A 13,001-nucleotide genomic window follows, 5' to 3' on the forward strand; every position below is an offset into this window, starting at 1 on the left:
AGAGAGCTGTTGGTCTCTGGGAAACTTAACATTAAAGGAAAGATTATCTAGTTAAATTATTAAGGAAACATTAATTTGTTTTGCATATTATGAATAATATTTGTTTATTTTGTAATTTAATAAATACAAATCAAAACAGAAGCAGATTTATTTATAATTATGATGTTATGCTAATTTTTCTGTTTGTTCCTTTAATTTATGTCAAATGGTAAAAATATGTGTAAGTATTAGTTTTCAGTAAAGGTTCTGTTTAATTGAGTTTTCTGTTGTTTTTCTTGTTATTTTGGACATTAAATAAATCTTAGGTTTTTAAAGAATATTGATTTTTTTTGTTTTTATTTATTGAAACAATTGCTTCGTGCAGAATTTTTAAACTCACTGTATAAAAAAGTGATGTTCAACTGAACATTATCATAGTGTTCAGTTTCATATTTGTCGTAGATCTCGATTGTAGGTTCATGTTTCATTATGATAATATATGTATTGTAAATATTAAGGATTTTATTTACTCATTTATTTTTACTCTTTAAGGAGTTCATTTATTTTACTTGATTTTAATTTAATTTAAACTTGAGTTTTTAAATAAATATTTATGATTTTTCGTACAGGTTGGAGACCCTCAGGAAGTAAATTCAATTGCAGATTTCTTCTGTCCAAAGGATCGTAACACCCCTCTTTTAATAGGTTCAGTTAAATCAAACATGGGTCATTCTGAACCAGCTTCTGGTCTTTGCTCAATCGCAAAAGTTGTAATTGCCATGGAACAAGGAGTGATACCTGGGAATCTTCACTTTAACACCCCTAATCCAGATATTCCAGCTCTTAATGATGGACGTTTACAGGTTTGTAATTTTATATTATTTTCCTAAGTGTATAACTATATAAAAAAATCTATATGTAGTTTATATACTTTTAAGTATTAGTTATTTATGGATTATTAATCTGGGGATAATTAAAACCAATTGGTGTGTAAACTGGTCTGTTTAATTTAAACAGTTATTATTTACTGTTTAATCAATTTTTTTCCTATTATAATTGCTATTTATTTATTCATTTCTTTATAAGTAATATTATGGTTAAAGTTATGGCTTTCAGTTATACTGTTCTATATTGTCTTAAACTGATATTACAATGTTTTTGTATTTATATTTTTAGGTCGTACATAAGAATTGGCCATGGAAAGGAGGAATTATTGGTGTCAATTCTTTTGGTTTTGGTGGTGCTAATGCTCATATTATTCTTCGTTCAAATCCAAAACCAAAAGCACCTGCTACACCAGATCCAGTACCACGACTTGTACCTGTCTCTGGACGTACTGAAGAAGCTGTTAATGCTGTTTTTGATAAGGTAATTTTTTTATGTATTTAGAATATGAAAAAAATTATTTTTTAATATTGTTACAGTTTTAGTTATCCTGTAATTTGATTGATAGAAGTTATAAGTTATCTGTTTGTGGTGGAACTTGTGTTAGAAGTTTATAGAAAAATCTAGAATGAATAAGAATTGACAGTTGGGTAAAGAAATTTCAGTGGATGCAATAATTCAGTGTAATTCTTAATTAAAAAAAAAAAAAAAAAAAAAAAAAAAAAAATATATGTATATAATAACTGTAAGATAGGCACAGTATCTTTGATATAAATATTTACTTTGTGTTACACTTAAGTCTTTCAAAATTTTAGCTTTGTGGAAGAATTTTAAGAATTAATTGGGTTGACACAATAAAAATGTACAGATTTTAAGGCAAATCTGAGTAAAGTGTAGGCTTTGTTAAATTCTTAATGGAAGAAGATATACAGTGGTGAACATATATTAAGCTAATATATTATATATATTATGTATATATTAATACATGTTATCCATAATATATATTAATACATTTTATTTACTGTATTTTAAAGCACAGAATACAAAAGAAAATTTATTTTAAGATGTAATGTGCAGTATATGTTAAACTTAAGAGCATAAAAAATGTAACATAAACACAAAAAAGAAGGTAGTGGAGATTAAATATTAAACAAATTAAGTGACTAATGGCAAAAAAAAAAAAATTGTCTTGCATATCCAACCTGTTGCTGGCTAGAAGAGATATAATTGACCAACTCATTTAATTTTCCTTAGTGAATAAATGTAATTATAATAAATTGGGAAATAATTTATTATGAAGAATGTAATTTTTTATGGAGGCTGAAACAACTGAATTAAGAAAATAAGTACTACAATTTTAACACTGCACCGTACATAAATAAGAAAACTTACATAAATAGAACTCACATTTCTGCAAACTGTATTACAATGTTATATAGTAAGAAAAATAAATACAAACTTTTGGTGATAAGATGACCATTAATTTATCTTTGCATTAAAATAATTTATTAGAAAAGAAAACCTTTAAATTTAATTAGATTTAAATTAATTAGAATTTAATTTTGTTTTAATTTGATAGAAAAGAAAAAGTGTATTTTAAAGTTAAAAAATAATTAAGATTAAAATTAAGAAAGGAAAAGATGATTTTTCCATTTTGAAGAAATTTTTACATGGATTTTGATTTTAACTTTCACTATGACTGTACAAGCTCTGGCCTGTAGTTAATGAAGGAATGATGTAGCACCATTTGCCTTGTCGCTGTTGTGTTTGAATTTATCAAGTGCCTTTAAACTTATATATAAATATCCTTCCACCTTGTTTCTAATTACATATATTTTTATTCTTATTATTATGTCTCAGGAGTCTAATTCAAGGAAATCATAAAACTTGAGTGCATGTGTGTGTAGAGGTTTGAGTGTTTGTCTATTTTAGTTGTATATAGATATTATAATATTTTATTTGTTTTATTTTAGTTGTCTGAGCAGAAGGTTGATGATGAATTAATCTCATTGTTGCACAGTGTACATAGTAGCAACATCACTGGACACAGTTACAGAGGTTATGCTTTGTTAGGTGATAAACCAGAACGTGATGTTGAAGTAAGTTTATTCTTATTGCTTATTGTATGATTATTTTAAAGATCTGATGTGATACCACATAACATTTTTGTATACCTATTAAATTACACACACACACACACACACACACACACACACACACACACACACACACACACACACACACACACACACACACACACACACACACACACACACACACACACACACACACACACACACACACACACACACACACACATAAATTAAAAAAAAAAGTTAAAAAAAGGAGATTAAGTTGGACACAAATCTATGTACCTTCCCTGGTAAGATCCAAATATTTCATTAATTAAAATTTTATTTGGTTATAACTCTAGAACCAATGAAAATAATTACCACTTATGATATATCATTGAAAAGCTCTTAATGAGGGCTTATTGCTGCAGTTAAGAAAGTCTTTTTTGGATTTCGGGCTTTTTTTTACAGTTTTGGTCCAGTTGATTGCAATCAAAAGGGGAGGTGCGCAACTAGATGTTACAACAGTCTTAAATCCAAAGACTTTCAACATCCTATGGCTAATCATTTTTGACTTATGAGAGATACATACGTATGTACATATGCTCTTACAGACATCACACTGAAACTAATCAAAATGTATTCAGGGATGGTCAAAATGGATATTTCCATTGAAATCTGAAAACTGAAATTTTTCACTATCACAATATTTCCTTTACATAGTATAAGGAAGTAAAAATTATAGAAAAATTGTAGAATATTTGTATTTATAACTCTATTTCTGTATGTATTTCTTTCTTAATGCTATACTGTAATGAAAAACTGGGATATCCTATCATTAAAATACCATAAATATTTTGAAAGTAATTAGGTGATTCATTTATAACCTAAAGCAGTTAAATGTGTTTTTCTGTTAGCATTTTTTGAAATGCATTATTTTTATAAAGTAATTTTGTTCATGTCATGATGTATAAGATAATCAAATAATAGTGATAAGATGATCAGTCTCTGATCTTTAATTTTCAGTTTCAAAATCTCCACATTTTTCACAATTTGCAGTTATTCTTTTACTTTCTACATTATTTAAATTATAAAATTAATCTTCAGTAATGTTCTCATTATAAAAAATCATTTATAATAAAAAATCTCTTATAATTTTTATTAATGTAGCACTTTTATTCTACAACTGGTATATTTTGTTCTGTTAATGAGTTTTTCAGTAGTCTGTTGTATTGATTAGGTTTTAAATAACTAATGAGTAATACTCTGCAAGTAAATATATCTGATAAGTATATTTGTTACATTTGAACCCTCAGCCTAGCTAATCCCATCTAATCATAGCTATTTTAAAGCAAAGGCTGTTAATGCAATAGAACATTGAAAATATTATATATTCAACAACAGAATGAAATATGTTTATCATCAAAAACAGATTTAGTGGTAGAACTCTCAATAAGTAAATTTTTCTTTATATTCTTTCATTGTTTAATAGTTGTTAAACACAAACTAAGTTTGATCACTGGTGTTTTATTTTCAGATCTTTAATGGTGAAAAGAAACAAGTATGGTTTATCTACAGTGGCATGGGAAGCCAATGGGCTGGTATGGGTCGTGAACTTATGGTTCTTGAACCATTTGAGAAAGCCATTAGAAAGTGTGCTGATGCTTTACGGCCGGAGGGAGTCGATTTAATTGAAATTATTATGAAGGGAGATGAATCAACATACTCAAATATTCTCAATTGTTTTATTGGAATTGCAGCAGTTCAGGTAAATGCAGCTCCTTTATTTGGTGGACTACAGTAAAATTTACCTCCAAAGTTTTTTTACATAATTAAGTATAATCTTAGATAGTATTATTTTATTTTTATTGTTCTTAAGTATAATCTGATTTCCATAAAATGATCTTTTAATCTTTTTATAAAAAGATATTTTTTAAGTATAATTTTTTTTCATAAAATGAAGTTAAGGTAAAGATTTATTTAGACTAACATATGATTTTTGGTAGTAAATACATTTTAAACATTATTTAACTTTTAAAATATTGATATGTCTCAAGCTTTGTTATTATTTTATTTTTTTCCTTAGTAAATATCTTTAATTAAATTTAAAAAACACATGAATGTGCTTTTTCTCATGAATGTAACATTCATGAGATTTTTTTGAGTGGCATATCCTGAATTCTCTAGTAAAATGTAAAAGAAGGTGATTAATTTCCAGTGTATAATCAAAATATAATTTCTATGTTCAGTACTGTTTACCTTTTTTAGCTTCATTCTTTTATTGTATGTTGATGCATTTCAGAATAACTCAATCACCAAAACCTACTGAGTGCAGTAAGTTTTGACAATAACTTATTGACTCCATTGTCAATAAGTTTTGACAATGGTGTTATTCCAAAACACGTGAACATATAATAAAGAATGAAGTTAAGAAAGGTAAACACTACTCAACATAAAAATCATAGTGTTCTTAACAAAAATACAATAACAATTATCTTAATATTAACAATAATAATAATTATTAATATTTTATTTGTGGGAAACATTATGTTGACTCATTAACAGTTTTAATAAATAATAAATAAATCCTTCAGTTTCCTTGTTTTTCAAGCTTTATTCTAACTAGTTTGGCTATCTTAATACGCTAACTCAATCCACTATTGTGTAATATCAGATAAAAATAATGAAAGATCTAGGTATGAATAAATTGTCTTATCACTTTTATATGGCTAGGTCAAAAATATTTTGTATTTGTTTTGATACATAATATAAAACATTTTGAATATTTTAATTTCTTATAAGAGAAAATCTTCTTCTATTTTTAATTATTTGTGGCATACCAAGATGGTCTAAGATACTATTGTGACTTTTATATTCTAGTACTAGAGAATAATAGAATAATTTATTTTTGTTACTGGTAGGGTTGGATTTTTCACTCTTTTTAATTATTAACATTATTTTTGTAAACTTTTTTAAACTGATCCATTTTCAATTAGTCTATGCCTACTAACTTTAAGCAATGTGGTTGCAACTTGCTATTTATACTCAGAATCAGTTGTTATTTATATAATAATAATAATGTGAACGGTGGCCTGCTCTGGCTTGTCTTCATAATGTCTTATTCTGCTGATTTTCAATTTAATACTAGGATTATAATCTCAGATCTACACTATATAAACATATAATTTCTTCAACATCATACCTGATTCTATTTCTGGCAATGGTTAGACCTTTTTTTCACTTATCATTTCATTCATGTCTTCTTTTGTGTTAAAATTCATGCAAAAGCATATCGTAAATCATAATAATATATTTTTTCTATCCTGAAATAAATTAAAATTTTATTAAGACTGGATATTTTTTCCAAGCATAATTTGTTATATTCTGTGATCCAAGTATGTATTTTATTAATTTGTATGTTGTCTATACATATCGAGGGGGTACTATTGTAGAATATTTTTAAATTGTAATAGAGTACTTTTGTTGGTGATGTAGTGTTGGAACTATGTTATTATGTTCTTTGTGTTAAAAATAATTTTAACTTGAATACAAGATGGGTAAAATAAGTTGCTTTCAATGTTTCTTATTAAATATAATATTTAAAAATTTTATTCTTTTAGGTCGCTTTAACTGATGTTCTCTTTGCTTTGGGCATCCAACCTGATGGTATTGTTGGACACTCTGTCGGTGAATTAGGATGTGCTTATGCTGATGGTACATTCACTGCAGAACAAATTATTTTATCTTCTTATTGGAGAGGTCGCTCTATCTGTGAATCTAAATTACATCCTGGTGCTATGGCTGCTATTGGTGAGTATGATAATTATTATTTTTTAAATTATCATTTATTTTTTATTTTATAATTTTGAAATGTTTTTAAAAATGTTATTTCAAGATCCTTTTTTTAAATCCTTTAATGTGCTAATTATTAATTTTTACTACATTTTATATTGTTTAATGTACAATTAATTTTTTAAAAATTTAATAACAAAATACAAAATTGGATTTCTTTTGTTATTTTGAAGATCGTTTATGTGCGAAAATTTTTTCACAAATATTAAAAAAAAATAATTTTGAACATGTGTTGTACATTTTCCATTTTTTTCTAGATTTGTTTCTTTGAATGAAAAATAATTAGAATTCTGAAATTGTTAGTTTAGTATTCTGTATATACAATATTGCAAAAAAAAAATTAAATACTTTACTCATTTTTCAGATGTCAGTGTAGTTAACTCTGTATGTACAATGTGTGTGGTTAACTCTGTTAAGTATGTACAAAAATATTTACTTCATTCAATTTATATGTTATAAAAGTGACAGAAAACTTTCCAGCATAACAACAATGTTCAAGCGAATTTGGAGAAGATAATTTTTAATTATAAGAGCTGGGAATCAAGTGCTTGTCATCTGCATTAAAAAATTACATTTTCTGTATTGCATTAAAATAGTTTAGAGGTTGTTAGTCACTTACCTTCTAAGTGGAATTTTCACAGATTGAAGCCTTTCCATATCGGCTTAATTTCTGTTTTATATGTGTTTACTTACATAATCCCTTGATTTTTCTGATCATCTGTTTTTAAGAAATTCACTTTTTTTAATGATTCTATTGTTCTTTACTTTAAGTGTATCTTAATATTTTTCCAGGTCTGTCATGGGAAGAGACTAAGGCTCGTGTTCCACCTGAAATATTTCCTGCATGTCACAACAGTAGTGATAGTGTTACTATTTCTGGACCTCCAGAATCCATGTCTAAATTTGTTAAATCACTACAAGCTGAAGGTATATTTGCTAAAGAAGTTGCAAGTTCTGGTTATGCTTTTCATTCACAGTACGTTTCTAATGCTGCACCAAAACTCAGGGAAAGTCTTGAAAGGGTAATTACATTTATTTTTCTAAATAATAATCCAATGCCAATGAAATTTTGAATAAAATAAAATAAATTTTGAATAAAATTTGAATAAATTTTAAAAGTTAGGTTTGTTTTGAAAACAATAATAACTTTAAGCAAAAAATTGTACCATTAGAGTTTTTAATTAATGAAAACTTGAAGATTTGACTGAAGAACTGAACTTGCCTAATTCTGTTGAACATATTTCTGTTCAAAATGTTTAATTACATTTTAATTTTAAATGAAATTTTTGTAATATGAAAGTACCTTTTTCTGTTTGTTTTAATAACTTGTTAATTCTTAATCTTAATTCCCAATATAGGAAAAACCATGTATATTCTTTAACAAATTTAAAATAAGTGCCAGTCAATAAAATAATCTTTAATTATTAATTATGAAAAATTTTATTTTATTTAACCTTTTTTTATTTTAGATTATTCCAAACCCTAAACCACGTACACCAAGGTGGATTAGTACATCTATTCCTGAATCAGCATGGGACACTGCTTTGGCTAGCAGTTCATCACCTGCATACCATGTTAACAACTTGTTATCACCTGTATTATTCCATGAAGCTCTTCTACACGTTCCTGAAAATGCAACTGTGTTTGAAATTGCACCTCATTGTCTACTACAGGCCATTTTGAAACGATCACTTCCCAAACGTACACATATTGGTCTTGTTAAACGAGGTCATCCTGATAATCTTAGTTTCTTCCTCAGTAACATTGGAAAGTAAGAATTTTTACCTTTACATATTTTAGAATTGTTAATAAATTGAAATTTATAATTATAGTACTTCTAATTAGTAGAAACCTCTTAAAAATGAACATCTTTACATAAAATGCTCATATTTACACCTCATAAAATGCTTATAAACTGCACAAAATTAAAAGAAGACATTAAAATATCTGTTTTTAATAACTATTTCCCTTTAGTTTTTTGAATATGGCACCGTTTGGTATAATAACTATTATATATAATTTAAAAAAAAAAACAGCTTACCAAATTCTAGAACTGTTAAAAAAAACTTGTAAAACTGTAAAATTCGTAAAGTTTTTAAAAAAAATTATATCCTTGTTGGATATGTTCTTAAAGTTGGATATTAATTTTTACTACTTTTTGCTTAGGAGGCTGAACAAGATAGCATATTTTACATGTTGTCCAGTTGGCAGTTTGAGATTAGAATTAATTTATGTGATTATTTTTTAAACTTAAATATTGATTGATTATTTAAAATATAATCTATAAAATTATTTTAAATTAATAATCAGTTTTTCTATCTTTACTTTTAATTTTTTGCTTCAAAAATATTTTCATTTACACATCGTCTTTATTATTATTAATTTTGTTTTATTTCTTATTTCAGAGCCTATATGTCAGGTGTACAGCCAGATATTAGCAAATTATATAAACCAGTGAAGTTTCCAGTTTCACGAGGTACCCCTATGATTCAGTCAATGATTAAATGGGATCATTCAACCGAATGGAGTGTCGCTAACTTTTCTGGAAAGGTATATTTTATAACATTTATTATATAATGTTTTAATGCTGATGTTATAAAGAAAACAACTTTTAATGATATCTAAGTCTAGGAAACATTAAAAAAATTTAAAAAGCTTATTTGCTACAATTGTTTTAAAATAAATAATAAACGCCTGTAACATTATTAAATAACATAAAATAAAACTTCTTAAAATATATAATAAAAGGTAAAAATTTAAGAATTAATTAATTAATAAAAAGATAGAGGTAAGTTTTCATTTATTGTGGTGCTGTTGTTTCTTCCATATATCTATTAGATTATCAGATTGTTTATTATTATTATTTTTTTTTTCAAATGCATGATTGTCAAATGCATTTGACAATCACAGTTTATATGTGTTTTACTAATTTAGTTAGTTTAGATAGATATACTAAAATTTTGGTATTTTAAGACAATCTGTAAAATACCAATTTTCTTGATTTGTGTATTAAGTAAATTAATCATTACCAAGCAAGCAACACTGGATGTATGAAGACTAGATTTTTTTGAAGGATGAAATAAAAAAAAGATTTGCAAGCAATTTGAAAAACAAATAAAAAAAAAAACATAATAAAACAGAATATCAATTATAATTACTTGATAAGTGGATTTTAAATGTATTTTATTGCATTATAGGATGTTGAGATCCATGTCATAATGCTTGTATAAAAGGTATAAATGTGCAAAAATCAATTAGTTGGGAAATAATTATTAAAAAAAAATCAAATTACTTAGAAAATAATTAAAGTAGAATTTATTAAGTAATTAATTTAATGACCTTTGAAGATCATTAAATAAATTAATTCATACAATTCAATTAAATTAATTCAAAGGTGTTGTAGTTTAGATAATCCTACCATCAGAAATCAAATATTTTTTCCTCCTTATTATAATTTAAATTATATTAAATATTTTATTCAGTTTTGTAAAAACTGAGAGGAATATGGGTTTTTTCTATAGTTGAGTTGCTTCATTATAACTTCTGATTTTACAGGGTGGTTCTCGTTCTGGTGAGAGCGTAATTGAAATTGATCTTGGTAAGGAGGCTGATGCTTATCTCGTGGGACACACTATTGATGGTAGAATTCTTTTCCCAGCTACTGGTTACCTGGTAAGAAATTATACTTTAATTCTGTTTTATTTGACTTATTAATTAAGCAGTCTGTCACATTTTCCTACAGAGAGTATCTATGGAGCATGTAATTTGTTGATATTCTTGTTGGTGACTTGTAATTAAGAGTACTTAAATGTGTCATGGCCATAAGAAACTGGGAGAAAAGAGAATAGAATTGGGAAAGATTGTGTGAAGGGAAAAATTGGTTACCATCTTTCTGGTATGAAATTACACATTATTTTTTTTATAACTGGGCTCAACAGGGAAGACTATTTAGAATAAAAGGATTTCTCAGTGTTATGAAGGTAAAGAGTAGAGAAAATCATGTACTAGTAACACTTGACATCAGTACTTTACGTTTTTATCTTCCTCTTTATTTTTGTATTAAAAATAACAGAAGTTTATATTTTTTGAAACATTGCTGTAGTTTTACTAAACTTGTAAGTGAATTCATTTATGAATTTCGCATTTCATTTGTAACAAATCCAGCCATATGTATTCCTCAATATTTACACCCATAAATAACTAATCATACTTGATTAGAGCTTTACAGAAGGGTTTTTTCTATAAATATTATACGGCATAGAATTCATCTGAAGAATGCTTGATGAAATTTAAGTTCTTTTATAATGACAAGTTGCTGCTTAGTCTTCATTTGTTATGAACTAGTCAATTAGTATATATTTAGCAAGGTGTATATGTGGGAACAATGATTGTCAAGTCAGAATTATTTTGATGTGATTGTCAGTAGCCTTAGAAATATGAAAATTAATGTTTTTGATAACAGTAAATTAAAAACTATTCTTAGTATTAATATATTAATTATAAATGAATTTTAAATGAAAAATGTAATAATTGCGATTATAATTTTCAATAAAATAAAACTAACCATAATACCTAATAATGTTAAAAGGTGACCAAGTGTTAAGTAAAAATGAATCTAAACTTTACTTTTATTGTCAAGAGAAATGTTTAAGGTTGTATTAATTTTTTAAATCTTATATGTATATGTCCATACACATACTATATGCTTAGTTATAACATAGCTATGTTAGTGTATATGAGGTGTGTGAGAAAAGTAATGAGACTGACTTTATACTTGCCAAAGTTTTTATTTTTTTTCAAACAACAATATTATTCCCTTCAAAGTAGTTCCCTTGGACAGCTATACACCAGCGGAGTTGTTGTTCAACTGGTTGGGCTTTTAACTAACTGGTCGGTCACAGTCTTTTGAATGTTCTCCAGAGTTCCAAAATGATGTCCTTTTAAGACATGTTTCAATTTCAGGAAAAGGAAAAAGCCACAAGAACTCAAATCAGGTGAATATGGGGGGGGGGTTGAGGAACCCCCCTATCAAATATAACACAAAACTTGATTGTACAACGTTGCTCTAAATTCCGATGCTCCATTTTCATAACACACAACAAAAACACAACTTCACTGATGGAGCTGTTAAAAATAATGTGTTGGCTGAATGGAGTTGAAACTCGTACTGAGCATGTGGAAGGGATGAACAAACCGATCTAGCACAGACCGGTAGACACAGATCGCTAGTTTGCCAGATTGCTTACAGTGTTACCAATCTCATTACTTTTCTCACACACCTCGTATTATTAGTATTATGTTTTACCTTTAACATTTGATATTCTTGTTCAATAATTTCAGACTCTTGTATGGAAAACATTTGCTAAACTCCAAGGACTTGCCTTTGAGGAAACTCCAGTTATATTTGAAAATGTACAATTGCACCGTGCAACTATTATGCCAAAAGAGGGTTAGTTTTAGGATTTATTTTTGTAATTATTTATTTGCAGTAGTTACAATTTATCAGACATGGCTGATAATGCATCTATGTCATGTCTATTATCAGTATGCCTCTGCACATGGACACATATAAACATGTATACTCATGCATGTTTATATGAATGAAAATGTTTAAAAGTATAAATAACAAAGATTTACAATATAATAACTTTTACAATGTACTGTAAATTTCATTATTAACAATCTACAATAATGTAGAAATCTGTTTAGTAATCTGAAATCTGTTAGTTAATCTAGTACTTTTTATAGGTCTTTATTTCAAAATTTAAAGCCAATGTCAAGCATAAAAAAAGAAGATTGAGAGATTTTAGCTATGTCTTCTCAAAGTTGTCATTATGTGATTGAGATAAAAAATAACTTTTTATTGAAATTCTGTTTTTCCCAATTTTGTTTAAAAGTGAATAATTTATTCATACTTTACTTTTAGTGAGGTATTAGTTAGTTCAAGTATGTCCAAATTGTTAATGCCTGTTGAGTTGGCTCAGTAAAAAAGAAAGGTTCTTATATTTCCAAAAAAACCTTATAGAAAAAAAAGTTGAGTATTCCTTTGCTGATATTCTAACTTTATTATGATTCCCATACTGCTCGAATAAAATTTAACTTCATTAATAATGTTCACCTTTATAAAGGAAATTTTATTAATCTTTGTCCTCTCAATCATTTTAGCATAAATTTCATGTCATATGTATATTGTCTTTGTTATTATTGTTTATG

At 26.7% G+C, this 13,001-nt stretch overlaps 1 protein-coding gene across 1 annotated transcript in view; it reads left to right on the plus strand.

Moving 5' to 3' along the window:
* Window positions 1-13,001, plus strand: part of LOC142326259 (fatty acid synthase-like) — a 92,194-nt gene that overhangs the window by 45,266 nt on the left and 33,927 nt on the right. The window contains exons 7-16 of the mRNA XM_075368579.1: window positions 609-842; window positions 1,156-1,347; window positions 2,838-2,963; window positions 4,474-4,704; window positions 6,557-6,746; window positions 7,581-7,810; window positions 8,258-8,559; window positions 9,194-9,338; window positions 10,344-10,460; window positions 12,129-12,237. Coding sequence (XP_075224694.1) covers window positions 609-842; window positions 1,156-1,347; window positions 2,838-2,963; window positions 4,474-4,704; window positions 6,557-6,746; window positions 7,581-7,810; window positions 8,258-8,559; window positions 9,194-9,338; window positions 10,344-10,460; window positions 12,129-12,237 — 1,876 coding nt within the window. The remainder of the gene's footprint in view (window positions 1-608; window positions 843-1,155; window positions 1,348-2,837; window positions 2,964-4,473; window positions 4,705-6,556; window positions 6,747-7,580; window positions 7,811-8,257; window positions 8,560-9,193; window positions 9,339-10,343; window positions 10,461-12,128; window positions 12,238-13,001) is intronic.

This window comes from Lycorma delicatula, chromosome 6 (assembly GCF_047948215.1).
Source record: "Lycorma delicatula isolate Av1 chromosome 6, ASM4794821v1, whole genome shotgun sequence".
NCBI lineage: Eukaryota > Metazoa > Arthropoda > Insecta > Hemiptera > Fulgoridae > Lycorma > Lycorma delicatula.